At 34.5% G+C, this 19,278-nt stretch overlaps 1 protein-coding gene across 2 annotated transcripts in view; it reads right to left on the bottom strand.

Annotated features, from left to right (window-relative positions):
• Positions 1-19,278, bottom strand: part of LOC145299527 (pikachurin-like) — a 748,579-nt gene that overhangs the window by 14,131 nt on the left and 715,170 nt on the right. For both annotated transcript variants that reach the window (XM_080144411.1, XM_080144412.1), the window contains exons 11-12: positions 11,735-11,810; positions 7,873-8,103 (exon numbers count right to left, since the gene is read on the bottom strand). In XM_080144411.1, coding sequence (XP_080000537.1) covers positions 7,873-8,103; positions 11,735-11,810 — 307 coding nt within the window. The remainder of the gene's footprint in view (positions 1-7,872; positions 8,104-11,734; positions 11,811-19,278) is intronic.

The raw sequence follows: 19,278 nt of genomic DNA, 5'->3' as shown, positions 1-19,278 counted from the left end.
TGCTCTTTTCTCTTCCCTGCAATCTCTTTCTCACAGAAGAGACGTTGTAAGGTTATCTTTGCTTTATCATTATTTTCATAGCAAGTGCTCGTCTGAGCTCCAATCTATGGTGCTCCTTGGCCTGACTTTCGTGAAAAACACTCGTCTAGCTGAAACGACTATCACTCTTCCCCCACTCTTTATCTGTGCCTAAACCTAAACGTGTTTTCCATGAACAAAGCTTCTTTCTTAGAACTGCACACCTGTGGAACTCTGTTCCGTTTTCCTGCTTTCCAACTGACTACAATATTGTTGCGAACAAGTTCTTGATAAGCCATTCCCTTAAGTAATCCAATTTATCAAATTTCCACTACTAACGATTACTACGATATTTCTCATTGACTACTGTACACTTATTAACCCTTATCCTCGAGTGCCGTCCAGGACTTGATAAGTGGTGACTCCTTTGTAAAAAAAAAAAACAACAAAAAAAGTAAAACAAAAAACACTATATAATGAGATTCAAAAGTGACAACAGACTCACAAATCACACCCCAATTAAAGATCTTCATCGGATCACAAGTCTAATATCGATTACTCCAATAATTAAAAGCAAGATACTACAATTTATTCAACATATCAAAAGGTCTGAACCTAGATTATGTCAAATATGTGTTGTATACTGGGGAAGTATATATTATGTATACGTGCGTCTTATCTATCTATACTCTTATAATTTTTTTTGTGTATTGATATTCATATTAAAACCCTTCTATTTAAAAAGAAAATACAACCGTGTTATATATGGGTGGTGGAATCACATTCATCTGCCAAAGATCTAGCTAATTTGCATATTCTTTTAAACATTCCTTTTAATTAATCCCCTATTAGTTTTTTCGGTTTTTTTATTGGATGATCATCTTTACTTAACCATTATGTATAATTATATTCATGAAGATACTGTGTAATATTTGCATAATAAGGTTATAGTAAACACAAACTTCTTTCTATATATATTTATGTATGCATATATATATATTTGTTTAAAAAATTTTGCCTACCAAGCTCCTCTGTCAGTTTTTGATCTACAGACAAGAAACTTAATATATAGGGTATTCGAGCCCAAAGCTGGACAAAGCCAGAGGAAATCGGTGCAAAAGTGTGGAAATTAAAAAAATGGAATTTGCCGCGGCAGGTTGAACGACGCCATTACGAATATGCATGCGTAGCATAATAGCTATTGGTTCATGTTTTAAATTTTAGCCTTGCAGCAAACATGTCTTCATAGCTCAGGCATTAGCATCAAAGGAAAAAGTAAATCATAAGCTAAACGTTTTGGTTTTGATTCTCGGTAGTGGCGCACGAGTCATTTTTTAAAAAACTTTTAAAATCATTACTATATATTGGGTCCAATATAATATAATAATAAATACGAAATTTGCATTAATCAAAATATCATATTTAAGCGTATATTACAACCGGGCAATACCGGGCGGTCTGCTAGTCTTATATATATATATATATATATATATATATATATATATATATTTAAAGTGATGGTTGTGTAGTTCCAACGAGAGAAAAAATGTATATTTAAAAGAGTGTAGCCATCAACAATTGTGGGCTTTTTTTTTTTAAAGGTTTTCATCATATTTTTATTTTAAAATATTTTTATAACGCGTTTCGAGCTTAGGGTGTGCCCTCTTCAGGTGTTTTCATAAAAAGTTTTTCTTTAAAATGGGAGTTTGTAGAGTTACCTCCGCTGATATTAAATATGTTTTTCAGAGTGATGCGTGGGCTCAGACATTCTGACTCCAACTGTAAGTGTTCAAAGTGTCCGGTCAAAGTTATTTTCAAAGAGTGGTTTTTGGTCCATATGATGAAGGTTTTTATGAGTTTTTTAGTTCTTTTTAAAGACTTTCTTTCCCCATGTATAGCATACACTCACACACAATCACACACAATCACACACGCATATATATACATTCATGTACATGTACACATGCACACGTACACGTACGCAGGCACACATACATACACACACGCACATACATAGAAATATATGTAGGAGCATACATACATATATACATACCCACCTACACACTCACACACGTACTCGCATACATCCACCGCTAACAATCATTTTTATTTTTTTATTTTTTATATATATATATATATATATACACTTTTTTTTTTTTCCCAACCAAAACACGCATGTATATATGCGCTTAATCATTCAGACATACGTACACGCACCCACACACACACAAGTAAGATGGAGAATAGGTAGAAGAAGATATATATACACGCACATACACACATATATGTACACACATATATGTATGTGCATATACACTCACAAAAATCCACATACTATGTAGGCACATACACATACACACACACACAGACATATGCAGGGCTCACACATACGCGTATATCCATATCCACACGAACACATTTACCCACTCATACATGTGCATACATATGTATATATATATACACACACATACATACGGATGTGTATACATTCATCCACCCATATATATATATGGGCACATGCACTCACAATCACACATACACATACATATTCATACATCCCACCTTATGTGTATATTGGTTGAAGTTTCCTTTCTAATCCAAGCACATATGCATACATGGATTCGGTCACCCAAACATAAGTGCACGTATACACACAAACAAGATGTAGCATAGATAACAGATGATATATATATATATATATATATATATATATATACACACGCATACACAATCATATGTGAACACCCACACACACACACATATACACACGCACACACGCGCGTACATGCACATACATACGTATAATTTCTAGTTGTTTGTTTAGTTAAGAGAAATGGTACTGTACTGGGTATGGGCGCGCGCATCCACGAAAGTGTGCGTGTGCCTTATTGTGCTTTTTTTGTTGTTTCGTGTGTGAGGGTGCACACCTACCCAAGTATGCATGCGTGTAAGTGTATTTTGTGTTTTGCTTATTTATGTGTATAATTATGGAGAGATGTTTAAGGCGGGGTTAAACTTTGCTATGAAATTTTTTTCTTGTGTTAGCAAGTAGAAGTAGTTGTCAGTTTGGAAGATGGGCATTATCTCGAATCTGCCTCCACTGCATGTGTGTATATGTTGTGATACATGCAGGTGTCTATTTTCCGCAATTTTGATGTTGGATCGGTGTAGGGCTACTCTATTACTAAGGTTTTTTGTAGCGCCTATGTAGGATTTATCGCATGCTGGACATTTTATTACATAGATCACGTTTTTTGAGGTGCAATCTAGGTTTTTTTTTTAATTTTGAATGTTTGTATGGGGTTCGTAAATGTGTATGTGTTTCCCTCTAATATTATGTTGCAGACTCCACATCGTTGTTTGTTGCATTTTGTGACTCCTTTTGTTGCGTCTTGATTGGGTTTGGATGAGGTAAGAATGCGTTTTAGGTTTTTGGGTTGGCGTTTGCTTTTTATTATTTTTGTTGTTTTAAGGAAGTTGTTTAGTTTGCTGTTTTGGTTAAGTAGGACGAGGTTTTTCGTTATCTCTGTGAAAAGTTCTGGGTTGTTTGTGTTGTGTGTGGAGACGTATGTTAGGATTTGTTCTTTGTTTTGTTCTTTAGGAGTTCTCAAATCTTCTACTGGTATATTTATCGCAAGTTGGATCCCTTTGTCTATAAGTTGTGATGGGTATTTTCTTTTTCTTAAATTTATTCGTAGTTCCTTGAGTCGGATTTTCCGAAGGTTATTGTCCGTGATTATGGTGCAGATTCTACGTGCTAGGGTGTAGGGAATTGATTTTATGCAGCTTTTTGAAGAGAGCACACCCTAAGCTCGAAACGCGTTATAAAAATATTTTAAAATAAAAATATGATGAAAACCTTAAAAAAAACCCCACAATTGTTGATGGCTACACTCTTTTAAATATATATATATATATATATATATATATATATATATATATATATAGAGAGAGAGAGAGAGAGAGAATAAATGACAAAAAGTTATATTCCAAAATTCATGATGTTGACCATCTTATAATTTATTCCTTTAATTCAGTTGACTTATACAATTCAGTTGATTTATACAATTGGAATAAATTATAAGATGGCCAACATCATGAATTTTGGAATATAACTTTTTGTCATTTATTCTCTATATTACTATCTAATTACATTGAGCTAAGGATTGATATATAATAATAAAATATATTTCTGCAGAAATATATATATATATATATATATATATATATATATATATATATATATATATATATATATAAAATAAGGATGAACATTCTAGTCAATCTATGTGTATTCAGTCTATAATTTATCAACTGCCCACCAAAATTTGACCCCATTAGATTATTTTTGAGGTAGATATGTAAAGTCCCATGTCTACGTTAATAAACTAGATACAACTGACTACTTGAAATACCACATCTAACGTGTTGTCGATTTGGTAAAAATTGGACCTCTAGATTTCACCCTATATATGTAAGCTGCATGGTCATATATACCCGAAATTATATTTAAATTATAAATGCTAAAAATTAATCGTTGGAATAAACCACATATTTGCCCGGTCGTACGATACACGTAAACATGATATTTTAATTTATGCAGATTGCGTATCTATTATTATAGAATCAATTCTCTTTTGATTATTATATATTTTGAGGAATAATTTGTCGGGTTGACTAATTCACAAAAAAAAAGAAAAAAAAGTAATAAAAATAATAACGACAATATCGTTCATTAAATTCCGTCTGTATTTGTTTACAATATCAACTGATATTTGGGTTTGACGATACATTCCCTGGAAAAGTTACTTTTGCTTAATGTTTAGTTTTAAAATATGCAAACAAAGAAATGATTTGCGGCGATTTTAAATGGTACATCTTTTATCGTAAATTGAACTCATTAATAAAAAAAAATGAAAATAAAATGGTGAGGTACACCCGTGTTTGGACAGGGGGATCATTCGATCTGTAGTCAAATGCTCTACCACTGAGCTATATCTGTTTTTTTTTTTAAAGAAATGATTTTTTGAAATTTTTGTTATTTCCCTTGGCCCGTGTAACGTTAAATATTCCCCTGTAAATATTCTATTTTTAATCTATAAGAGAAAAAACTATTTTTAAAATCGGATATTTTCTTTTTTTTATATGGGGGTCACCACTTATCAAGGCCCGAAGGACACTCAGGGATAAGGGTTATTGCGTGTACAGTAATCAATGAGATAGTATTGTAGTAATCATTAGTATTGGGGGTTTTGATAGAGTTTCTTACTTAAGAGGGCGATTTGTCAGGAGTTTGTTTATGTTGGACTTGAAGACGTCCAAGTTGTAGTCAGGTGAGAAACAGACAAGCGGCAGAGAGTTCCACTGGCGTGCAGTTCTAAGAAAAAAGCTTTGCTCATGGAATCTACGTTTGGATTTAGGCACAGATAAAGAGTGGAGAAAATTATTGACAGTGGTTTCAGCCAGACGGGTGTTTCTCGTGAAAGATTGGCGAGGGGGGACGAGCACCTGCCATGGAAATAATTTCTTTACAAAGCGTATCTAAGAACACTGCCAGACATAAAAATTACCTTTTTGTGAAATTTGCAAAAGAATAGGCTCAGCTGTTTCAGAACCTATGAGGAAGGAACTCACACTCACAAAGTGATTTTTATATAAGAGTGAATATAAAACATTTTTCTGTGGTTTATTTGAATTTAAAGTTTGCCGCCTCTAAAAAAACACCCTTTATATTGAACAGAAAATCAAATAGAATAAATGAAGAGTGTGCGTATACGTCAGCCCGACTGCCACGAGTGCAAGACTACATTTATGGGAACCGAGTTCCAGATACAAGCGAACACAAACTTGTAACATTAAGGTAATCACAATTATCGCCCTTTAATTCTGGCAACGCCATTCCTTGCCATAAGGGGGCGATACAGTCTACTTCCACATGTGTTATCTTCCTCTTTCTCGTTTGGATCTCGCATCATGTGGACGCGTCGAATTCACTGCCCTGTTTTGCATTCATGCAAAGCACAGTTTAACTCTCACAAAAAACTCTTGAAACAATCACTCATGTTTTTTTTTTTTTTTTTTAAATGAACTGCTTTTTTTTTACATTTTCGATAATGAACTGTTTTTTTTTTTTTTTTTTTTTTACATTTTCGATAATGAACTGTTTACCATTACACTTGTATCAATTTCTGTAAATAAATCCACATTGGTTGTAAAAATAATTTCCGCGAATTTCGTGTACTCATTTCTTGGCTAAGAGGACCATGCGATTATCTTTTTAATCCTCTAACTAAAAACAGACAGTCAGACCTCTACAGGCTAATACCAGTTTCACATAAAAAGGATAAGTCTGGATTGATCTCATATAAGTAGATTTCAAACTCTGGAAGATTGAAACGCAAACCCTGGTGTAAAAAGAAAAATGAAACCCGATAGTAGGAATCTACATTAGAATTTAGAGAATTGGATTTAAATTTATTATCTTTAGAAATTTCCGCGCTAGGATTTGTAAAGTTTGTGGAAGAGATTAGTGGATGATAGAACGAAACATATGGGGAATGAGTAAGTGGATTATCTTTGTGCTGTATGTGTGGTAACCCGTATGTTCTAGGTTCGTTATGCTCCCCATGTAGGGAGGCAATGCACAGCACTAAATCGAAATTGAACTCTCTTTGTCTGATATCCTTTCATGTCACAATTTTCTTTTTCGCTCTGACACTTAATAATTTCATTTTTTCTTCTGATACACATCAACCATATACATCAGCATGTTTTTCCAATTTTATTTTATTTCTTTTAGCTTCCAGCTAACTGGGGAGGGGAATACTATGGGAACCGAGTTCCACATGCAAGCGAACACACGAACACAAACTGGTGACTTTGAGGTAACCATAATTATCGCCCTTTAATTCTGGCAATGCCATTCTTTGCTACAAGGGGGTGATACATCTCACTTCCATATCCAGTTTATATTTCTCTCTCTCTTTCTTCCTTGGATATGAGTACACGAAATTCGCGGAACATGCAGACGCGTCGTAACTACTCTCCTGTTTTGCATCCCCACCCCCGCAAAACACATTTGTACTCCCACAAAAAACTCTTGAGATAATCACGCAAGTAATGTTTTCTTATACATTTTCGGTCATGAACTATTTAACATTACACTTGTATCCATTCTGTAAATAGACGTACATTGGTTATAAATATAATTTCGGCGAATTTCGTGTCCCCATTTCTTGGCAAAGGGAGCCACGCGTTCTCTTCTTTATTCCCCTACTTAACAAAAGCAGGAACCATTCGCCCGCTGTACATTACATCACCATGGTAACGAAACTTTTGAACAAATGACAATAAAAAAGAAGCAAAATTTAATCTTACTTCAGAAAGGTATTCTTCTATCAAACTTCTTAATACATTTTCAAAAAGTACATTTTACTTGTATTTACTTTCATTGGACTAATGTTCTCGTCTTGAATATTATTTGCACATTTCAGTCGATGTAACCTCCGACCTTTTTCATGTGTATGTCGCTATGTTTGGTAAAGGAAAGGAAAAAACACTCTTTATATTGAACAAAAAATTAAATACAATAAATGAAGTGAGTGGGTATACGTCACTCCGACTGCCACGAGTGTAAGACTCGCGCATAATTTGTGTACTAATGCCGAGAGACATGTTTAGAATAAGTGCAAGAATTCATTATTATCTGTAAGGTTGAGCATCACAACAGTAAAGCTACATTAAATTGATGCAAAACTATTTTGTTTGGGGAATTAATTTTGCCTGTCCTGGGACGGGTATTCTTTTAGTTTATTATAAAGGAGTCCTAACAATTAAAATAATTCTTTGACTTACCTTTGCATGCGAATAAAGTGCCAGCCTCCGTCAAAGAAATTTGTGGCATTGTAGGAAATGGTGACCTCTCCACTGCCCAGATTGTAGCGGAACTGCAACAAGGAGTTGACAAAACCGACCGAGAGGAAGTCACTGAACGCGGAATGTTGTTCTTTGCCGACCCAAAATAAAAGACCGTCTTTGCCTTTTGGTTTGATCCACATTTGAATGTCAATTTTGTTACCCCGCGTTCTGCAAAGAGAAAAAGTAACACACTATTATAGTTAACTAGCAGGTCACCCGGCGTTGTCTGGTCATAAAATACGTATTATATTTTAATTCATACAGAAACTGAGATATGTGCATGCGAGTATTATGTTTTTTTTATAAACAGTTAACTTTTTGTAAGTAAAAAAAATATATATTCGAGCTGAAATCGAAACCCAAACCTAAAGTCAAGTATGATAACCGTTCGCCAGCGTGACATTCTCTTTAAATATGTGTTTTCAAACCCACTTATACTTACCGTAAGGAATCTGTAATGTGAACCATTCACGCATGTGCAATCGTTAAACAGCAAGCAAACAGAGAAAATTCCAACAGCTCTCACATATCAATTTTGACTCCTTAGCAGCCGTTTTTTCTTGATGAAAATGAATTAAAGTTTTCCACATATTTGGATAACCTATATACCAAATTTCAAGTCTGTAGAAATTCATTGAATATATGAGTTCAGAGGTGTCCTCAAACACACACACACACACACACACACACACACACACACACATACACACACACACACACACACACACACACACACACACACACACACATCCTCACGTTTATGGAATGTAAGATAGACTATACCAATAGTAACATACCAATGTCTGTGTCTACCTCTAATGTAAGCGACACTTTCTCTGTTTGTATGTCCATCCGTAGTTTGAATTTTTTTCAAGGGAGATAATTACATGTAAACTTCCGGCGGTAACTGGTGCTGATATTGTGGAGAACAGATACTATACTTTAAAATATTTATAAGAATTACATTTTAAACAAATTAGGCACAAGGTTATTCAAAAGTATTCCAGAGAAAATTGGTGTCTTTGGTCATCCTTGGTCACCGTAACTAAGAAATGTCTATCCTACTTTTAGTTAGAATCATTAATCACCATAATACCACATTTACTCCAGAGGTCGTTCTACTTAAATTTTTTTTTTTTTACATGGAGTTCACCACTTATCAAGGCCCAATGGCCACTGAAGGATAAGGGTTATTGTGTGTACAGTAATCAACGGGATAGTGTAGCAATAGTATTGGAGAATTGATAAGGTGTCATTACTTAGGGGGGCAGTTCATCAGGAATTTGTTTGTGTTGGACTTGAAGACATCCAGGTTGAAGTCGAGAGGGAAACAGGCAAGCGGAACAGAGTTCCACAGGCGTGCAGTTCTAAGAAAGAAGCTTTGTTCATGGAATCTACGTTTTGATTTAGGCACAGATAAGGAGTAGAGAAAATTATTGACGGTGGTTTCAGCTAGTCGGGTGTTTTTTTGAAAAAGATTGGCGAGGGGGGACCAGAGATTGGATCTCAGACGAGCACTTGCCATAGGAATAACGATAGAATAACGACAGGCTCTCTACGTCTCTTCTGTGGGAGAGAGGTTGCAGGGTAGAGAAAAGGGCATCCCCCACCAAGGCATGGAGTCTATTTTGTACTCTTTCAAGGCAGGATAGGCTGTTTTTAGCAGCTCCCGCCCAGATGTGGCAGCAGTACTCCATCTTTGGACGTACTTGGCTCTTATATAGATAGAGAATTGCATCATTAGTCAGATATCTTCTGGAGCGGTAGAAGGATCCCACCATTTTCCCAGCGACCTTGGCCACAGACTTGATGTATGTGTTCCATTTCAATCTGTAATAGAACGCATATGAGTGTGTGGGAAAATATCAAAGGATAGCTAGCTAACGAAGATATTAGCAGCAGCATCCGTTTGAGCACGTATGCAAAATAGCAAGTGTGCATGGACTTGCATCTCAAGAAAAAAGAAAAAAAAAAGTATATGATCGGAGGGAAGCAAAGTGTGCAGCGAAAAAGATGGACGTGCAGCCCTGTGGTGGTGGGAGACTTTTAAGCTGGTGTCAAGACGGCAGGGTGTTGTTAATTTCATGGCAGACGAAATGAACAATTAGAAAAAACAAGAAGCAGGTATTGTAATGGTAATAAAAGCGTTTTGCTAAAACAGAAATAAAAAGCCGAGTCGGATTTATTTTTGCTTGTGTTTTCCTTTTCGACGATACCAGATGGCATGGGGGTTTGTGAAAGGTCCGAACTGCCGTGAACACGGCTCGAGCGTAACAAATCATTCAAAAAATTTTTATTGAAAATAAACATATCCATATACAACAATTTCATTGGAGAGTGGAGTGTGGAGAATACACAATAATAGACCGCCCACTGTTTTTCAGTGAGTCAAAGGGCCAAGGAGCAACAAAAACTGTTTTTTTTGCGACTGTAACATTGTCCAGGAACCAACACACATTGTGTGCAGTTGCATTCGCAAAAGCAGATCCAGACAAAGAATAGGAAATAACTCCAACTCGCTTGTTTTTATAGCAAAAACATTGATTTCCCCATTCTGTCTTTACCATTGTGATGTCTCTTACATAATCTTCTTGAGCATCCTTCACGTCTCTTACGAGATCTTGAACGTTATTTCATCTCTTGCTCCACATCTCTCTCTCTATTTTTTTTTATTATAGTTTCCCCCACATCCGCGCTATGTTACACAGTAATCGAGAAAAGATAATTTTAAAATATTGGAATCGTCCCATCACTAATATATGTGTCAACAGTGTATAGTTTGTTTTTTAATAAATATTTTTATTTTATATTATTCATCAATTATAAAAAGTTTGATTATTTTGTAGAAGAAAATTGTTGTTTTTGTTTTTGACTTTGCAGAACATGATTGAATTTTTCAAAGGGAAAAGAAAAAGTTATAACATTAATGTTTAGTGCATCTTTGTTTAGGTAGCAAGTATCTTCAGACAACCTGATCTGGTTACACCAGATGTCCTAACAGGTATCACCACACTGCGCCAAAGTGGACCTGGGAGCAATGGTAACTAAGGGGCAACTCTACAACCTCCACAGCCCCAAATGGGGCCTCATCACTAGATGTCTTTTAAAGTCGTATACAGAATCACAACAAACTTTCCTGGCCCAGAGTGTCTAGTCTCATACTATATAAAGGGTATCCGTCTGCTCTCACAAACTCTAAAATATTCTTGTAAAATCCCTAATGCAAAATTGGTATCACCATTAGATTCTTCATATAATTTTGTGTTTGATCTTATTATAGGACTGATTTAAAATTGCATTTTCAAACAGAAAGACTGAGCCAACACACGTATAGAATAGTATCTTCCACATCATAATAAAGACCAATGTGTTTTTTTTTTCTAATAAATATTTTATAAATAGACTCTTTGAATCTTTTGTGATTTTTCTCTGATTTTAAAATAAAAATTATAAGTTCACGCTTCTAGCTTTGCTCGAATAAATTCAGCATTGCTGTGTAAGACCTTCCCCCATTAGATCGAATATATTTTTTTTCTTTTGTGAAATATCTTCTGGAGCGGCAGAATGATTGAATCATTTTTCTGACGACCTTGACCTTTGATGTAAGTCTTCATTTTCATATCAGGGTTGAAAGTCAGTCTCATTCTGGCTTGAGATAAACTTTCTTTAAGGCAACTGTCAAGTATTATGGTTCAATTGTGCTCCTAAACTAAAGAAAAACAGAAATTTTGCACGCGACCCTGTCATAAAAAAAGTCTAAATCACTTTGTACATAAGACAAATAATCATCGATGCTTACCTTTTTTCGTATGGGGTGCCTTCGTACATGAGGTAACTGCCTCCCGAAAAATGGGCTTCTGTAACTGATGTACTTTCTGCAAAGAAATAAACATTTGTGGAATTCAATGAAACACTGAATTTTGGTGTTTTTGTTTTACGGCATATTAACCTTTTTTCGGGTTCAGTCAATTTGGTGAAAGATTTTCTGCTTCAACTTCTTTATATATTAAAATATATTTATTCATTGTGCTTGGTTTTGATTGATTTTGTTTTTGTTGTAGGCTTTGCAGAACATGATTGAGTTTTGCAAATATTAAGGAAAAAGCAATAACATCAATGTTTGGTGCATTCTAGATCAGAAAGCCAGTATCTTCGGACAGCCTGACATGGAAACACCAGTCACCTCTAATGAAGGGAAAACAATCGACTAAAATTCTTCTTTAAACCTGTCAGACTCCGTTTGTATTATTTTTGCTACATGACCCTTATATTTTCTGTGATAATTATTCATTCAAAATTTAGCTGTTCACTCCTGAACTCATAAGAGTTACAGTTTTTGTTTCCTAGTTTGGCACAGGGCCAATGAATATTTTACGATGAAAGAATTTAATAGACCGACCATCTAAACCGCACATTCACTTGTATAGCACTAACTTTAGAATTAAATCGATATAGAATTAAACGACAAAGAAATAAAACATTTATGGAATTCAATAAAAGACTAATTTGGTCTTCTTGTTTTACGGCATATCAACCCTTTTTCAAATTAATGCATTTTGGTCAAAGATTTTATGCTTAAAGTTCGTTATATATAAAATATTTATTCATAGTGTTTGGCTTGGTTGGTTTTTTTTATGGCATATCAACCCTTTTTGGGTATTTAATGCCAAATCCAGTAACTTTGGTAAAATTTTTATACTTTATGATTTTTACATCTTCAAACATTTATTCATGGTATTTGGTTGTTTTATACAGAAAACTTGTTATTTTTTTATTTTGCAGAACATGATTGAGTTTTGCAAAGGAAAAAACAAAACATAATAACATCAATGTTTGGTGCATTTTTTTTTTGTTCAGGAAGCTAATAATTTTAGACAACCTGATCTGGTAGCACTAGTAATAAAAACTAAATATAACAATTATGATGAAGAAAAGCGATCACTACTGAACATGATGTAACTGATGAAAATGAAGCGAAAATGTGATGAGAAGTGGTGAGAGGTAGGAAATAGGAGAGTAATGTAGTAAACACAAACGTCTCAGTGTGAATGTTGTAAGTTCAACCCCTGTAAACATTATTATTAGTAGTAGCTTTAGTTGTAGTAGTTATCCTAAAGTGAAGCTTATTATGTGCATACAGCTGTTTGCTATTTTGCTTCTACAGTTTCTAATAGAGAGTCTTTAAAGTTTAGGATTTCGAATTTCTCATTCAAGCCTAATTTACAAGGGTTGTCTAAATTTCTGCATGTCGTACTATTTTACACTCGACTATTGGCGAGCGTCCGCTTTTTTTAAGCACCTAGTAATGGGTTGCTATTGCTGTTCTTATTTGTCATTTTTGTTACACACACACATATATGTGTGTATGTGTGTGTGTGTGTGTGTGTGTGCGTGAAATGTGTTTTATTCATAACAAAAAAAGCTAAAAACATTTTTAATCAGTATTTTCAGAAATATTTTAACCAAATGAAAAATCTAGAGTGATTAAAAATATTAATAGCAATGATAAAAAAGCAAACAAAAAAATTAATAAAAAAATAGAAGCACGGATCAGTTGAGATGAGAGTAGAAATTGCAATCATTTGAGCCATGATTGCAGGTAAATGAAGCAGACAGTCTTAATTTTGTTTCGATTTTATTTCTTTCGAAAGACGGATTAAAAATGCTTTTCACAAAAATTCAAATCGAAAAAAAAACAAAAAAAAAAAAACGTTTATTTTGCCTCATTGAACATTTCGTATTTTATTCAATAATCCCGTTTCAACTTTTAATAAACACACACACACACACACACACACACGTTCTTATATGTATAAATATGTATGTACGTTTATGTATGCATCTATATATGTGCATATATTTCGTTTTACTTCAGTTGTAATTCTTAGAAACCAAAAGGCCTCTTTTCTAAGGACTAACTCTTGATCTGTATATTAGATAATAGATATTCGAATATTCTATTAAACTCCTTTATATCTCAAACACTGGGTTAATAAAGAAGTTGAGAATAAGATTTTCCTCTTCCTAATTGACCATTTAAGTATTTTCTAGTATGTTTTTCTTGTAGTCTTTTGGTCTTATTGGACTCCAGGATAAGAATTCACCTAGTCTGGTGGAGTATCCAGTTTCGTGCTGTTACTTGAGGTAAAATCACAGAGAAGGTGCACCATTCCTTGAAAAAGCCAAAAGCATGTAACATTACTAACACTTTTCTCTTTTCCATTCCTCTTTTAGTTTTACCTTAGATGAGGTGCCCATGAAACTTTTGTCTCCGTGTTTATAGATTCGTTTTTTCTCGTTCACATGCCCCTATTCCGAATTCAGTCATAAACAATGTTCTTTTCTTTCTTAAATTTAACCTATTTCATACTAATATAAATTATTGCACAGTAAAAATAATTAAATTGAAATTTAAAAAAAATTATTTAATCAAGTAAAATTTCCATTTTTTTTGGCTTGATTTAAAAAAAAAATATTCTAGCAAATGTGAAGATTCTCATGGACCTTTGCATGGAATTTTTACTTGAGTAAATAAGTTCAAATAAGAAAAATGATGGCACTTGAGCATTTATGCTAGCACGCTTAGAAGCAATCCCTGGAAAACCAAGCTGTAAGGAAATACAGATAGCAGCCATAAAGGGAACAATGTCTATTCTTAAAAGAGCCCTCGGATATAAATTTAAACTATAATAGAATCAAGTGTTAGCCCCAGGAAGGAGCCCCTTGATCTCTTCAAACTAACAAAAGTAAAATAAAAAAAAAAATAATAATGTTATTATTTAGAAACCCATTTTTAACATAGGGAGGAGAGGATGTTTTGTAACTATTCTGTACTTTCACCTAACAATTTAATAAACAAAAATATCGTAAAAATGGAATTTAACTTGAAAATACTATTAAAAAAAAAAACGTAACACAGTAACATAGATGTGCAAACACCAAAATGAGTTTTGTTTTAATTATTTTTACTACACAATAATTTATATCAGTTTGAAATAGGTTCAAGTTTTTAGAAAATTGTTTATGGCTGTTTCAGTAAAAAAAAAGTTCACTGATGCCGACTCATGGCTACGAATTTGGAGTAGGGACATATGAGCGAGAAAAAAACGAGTTTATAAACATGTAGACAAAAGGTCCACGAGAAGGGAAAACGATCCAGTAAAGTTGTTTAAAATGTTAAAGCCAGTGTAGGTTAGTCAGTGTAGTTCTTAGAAATCAAGGGGCCTCTTTCCTAGGGGCTAACACTTGATCTGCTTATTAGATATATAAATAGTCGAATATTCCAGTAAACTTTGGGCCGAGATCACAGTGTAGTATCTGTTCTTCAGATGCTGCACTTCAATTTCTTGTTCTCTGTCAGTGGAGGAAAAATCCTTCACGACTTGTTCTCAATTTTTACTTTTTGTTCCTTTTCTCCACGTTAAAAAACGACTCTGGTGTCTAACTCTATCCCGTGGGGAGGCATTGTAAATAGGAACTTCTTTACATCTCAAACACTGGGTTAATATAGAAGCTGAGAACATGATTTTCCTCTTCCCAATTGACTATTTAAGTATGTATTTAAGAAAGACATACTATGTATTCCTTGTGGTCTCTTGGTCTTATTAGCTTACAGGACAAGGATTCATCTAGTCTGGTGGAGTGTCCAACTTTGTACTTGTTACTTTGTCTCTCCAGTCTACAGTGCTGTAACGTATGGAAGACGCTTTTCTACAGTTCATTGGTGAGTTCCACCCAAAAACAAATGTTTGCTTCCATCTATGTCTGCTTCCCATTAGACATAGTCCTACGGGGCAGATAATTCACCAGTACTTTCTATACTAAGAGTAGATAACTCCTGGTACTTCCTGAATCAGGGGCAGATCACTCAGCAATACGGCATATTCACTTATTGTAATCATCGCTAGGTACCGGAAGTAGACGGTTACAGCCAATCTCGAGTCTCCTGATGAAAAAAAGTCCCAAGTTATTGTTTCTTTTCAGTATTTCCTTTAAATATAATAAATAAGAATATTCGTAAACTGTTTATTTTTTGTAAATATCTTTAGTTACTTTTATGAATGTATCGCATGTAATTTCTTTTTCAAATAGATATGTTTATTTAGATATTAATATAAATATATTTCATTCGTTTATGAGACAAAATGTTTGTTTAAAATATACATTTTAAAAAAATACTGGTTGTAACCGTCTACTTCGGTACTTCCCAAAAGATTTCCCTCTTCAAGAAAGATTTAGGGTCAATGCTTTAATAATTTTTCCTTAATTTTAGATATTACTAGCAGGGAGACCCGACGTTGCCCGGGATTGAATGAGGATCAATGAATGTTTCACACTCCCATATTTTATTGTCATCAAAATTGGTGAAATAGCCCATTTTTCAATCAAATCAATTAATTGCCTACTCTAGTTAGGGACCCATCGCGGTGCACCATAAAGATGCTATTGCTGATTTGATAAAATTTCTATATAATGGCTTGAATTAAAGTTCAAAATGCAAAAGTCAAGTATCATGATTGAGTTGTGCTTCAAATAGAAACATTCATTTCGAACGCGCTCCTGTGATATCAAAGAACCTATTGTTGATTTTATATGCCGGATCTTTTTGCTTGTTTGATAATAAAACTTCTCAAATGAACTTGTGATATCAAACTGTGTAAACTTTGGTTCAAATTGGGCTGTTCCTTCTTTAATCGGATTGTTTCGATTATCGATATTTAGCAAAGACATTCTGATATAAAACTTGTCTGAGAACACTGCCAGACACATGAAGTATATTTGTGTGAAATGTCTAAAAAAATCAGCCCATTTGTCTAGGAGTCCATAACGAACGAACTCACACAAAGTTAATCTTATGTAATAGTCAAGATTAATCCCTGGCAACGCTGATCAATAATGTACCAACTTTGTGATTGTTTGGGTGTCAAAACAATGTGTTACCCCACTCGACAACATCGCTGACCTCCAACGTTGTTTCTGTGCTCCTTTTCTCCTTCATCTTATCTACAAAGAAACAAAACAAAACACAAACTCATTCTGTGGATGTCAGTTGTGCTTTAACTGCATGTGTGACACCATCACGGGAAAAGTTGCGGTCTGTGTCGTTGATTGATGCCAGCTTATCTCAACCTACTCCGAGTCACATTCGTCCAACTGCCCACTGTCATCACCCATCACAACCCTAAGTGTCTGCAGCTGCTTCCCACTATTATAAAACATTCTTATATAAACAGATTCTGCAAATTGCTCCACACTATTATAAAACTTATTGCCACCCCTAAAACCATCTCTAAAATATACTGACCGATCGCTTGTTCAGCCCTTTGTCCTAAAATAACTTGCTTAACAATACTATTTCAACTGCCTTTTGTGTATGTTGGTGAACAACTTCCTATGCCTTTGTTCTGCTGATAAACCTATTTCCTCTTCTTTTGTTATATTTTTCCCCAGTTCTTAACAGGTGGGCAACGCCTATAGTATCATATTTGTTTTGTAGCTTTTGATACACACACACACACACACACACACACACACACACACACACACACACACACACACACACACACACACACACAGATTTTTATTGAATAAATGGGTAGAGCCACCCCCAATTTTTTAAAATTAATTGATTAAATATTAAAATAATTTGAATGTTTTTTCTTTCAATTACTTTCTTATAGATTTTTTTGAAAGATTTCCCTCTCTAAGACAAGCCAGAATTGAAAGTTTTAAAATTGTGCATCAATGCAAACAAAACCTGAATCGAATATTCAATAAATTATTTCATTGATCTGTGTTTTCTCAGTTGCTTCTTCTTTATAATCTCTTTCCTCCAAAAACTCAGCACTGTAGAATTATGATGACAAAACAGATTCAAAACCTATCACAACTACAAAGTGCCTTCATTATGTTTCCAGACTTTTTTTTGATAGTACACACATGAAACTCTAATCTCCATCTACAAGTCCAACGTAAACAAATTCTTGATGAGCCATCCCCTTAAGTAATCCAATTTACCAAATTTCCACTACTAACAATTATTAGGATATTGTCCTATTGACTACTGTACACTCATTAACCCTTATCCTCGAGTAGCCTCTAGACCTTGATAAATAGTGACTCCTATGTAAAAAAAGAAAAAAGTAATCTCCTCCGGCTACAATGCACTTATTTTACCATTCCAACAACTTCTGGAAGACCCTATGGAAGTCCTCTTGTATGATCGTATCCATGATCCTCATCATAACCATTTTCATTCCATCAGTTGTCCAATAACGACAACTTCTAAGGTTTCTCTTGAGCTTAGGGAACAACTAAAAGTCACAGGGAACAAGCTCTGGACTATAGGGAGGGTGAGGAACTGTCTTGACGTCCATCTTGGTCAAATAGTTTATGATAAGGATGGAATTGTGGGCTGGTGTATTCATGCAAACCTTCTGCATCTTCAGTTCCTCGCGAATAATTACGTGTACAGTTCCCACACTGACATCAAAATGGCCACTTATTGTCTCTATAGACACACGACAGTCCTTATTCATGAAATTCTTGATTTAACCAATCAACTCTGATATACTGACTTTCTTACTCCTCCCACACCTCTCATCATCCCTCACAGACTCCTTGCCTTCCTTGAATCTCATATGCCACTCATAAACTGATCCTCGATTCATGCAAGATGGTTCAAAAGCAGTCTGAAGCATTCCATACGTTTTAAATTTAAAACAGAATTATATTACATATTGTTCTTCTAAAGCGTCCTCACATCCAGATTGCAATTTTGAAATTTACCAGCATTGACAATCAGGCTTTAGTAGAGTGTATTCCAATTCTTGCTGTAGCTGTTCATTTGAACGTGAAATCATAAAAATTGGCCAGTCATCTTATATGATATATAGCAATAACATACCGAATTTTCAAGAGTCTACGACAATTTTAAATGCCTGGAGAAAAAAGTCTGGAAACTTATTGAAGGCACCTCTTAAAAGCCAGTCTCGGATAAAAGTGATTGTGATAAATTAACAGTTGGACGATGATGAATATGATGAGAAAATTAAAAATAATTGATAGAATAAATAAAATGTGGTGACTTATAAGAACGATTTATGAAAACGGTTTGTTTACATTAGATTTGAAGATGACCATATGTAGCCCTCAGGGAAGCAGTCTCGTGGCAACATGTCCCACAAATTAGAGGCTCTTGGATATAAACTCTGTTCATGGAAATTCAATTTAATGTTAAGCACACATAGGAATAGATATCTGGCTTAATCACGTTTTGACACCAATTCTCATTAGATCATTGAAGTTAAACTACGTTGAGCCTGGTCAGAACAAGAGGAGTGA

Source organism: Euprymna scolopes, chromosome 2, assembly GCF_053919585.1.
Source record: "Euprymna scolopes isolate OS-2025 chromosome 2, ASM5391958v1, whole genome shotgun sequence".
NCBI lineage: Eukaryota > Metazoa > Mollusca > Cephalopoda > Sepiida > Sepiolidae > Euprymna > Euprymna scolopes.
The sequence above is the reverse complement of the archived record's forward strand: the minus strand, read 5'-3'. Positions and strand labels throughout refer to the sequence as shown.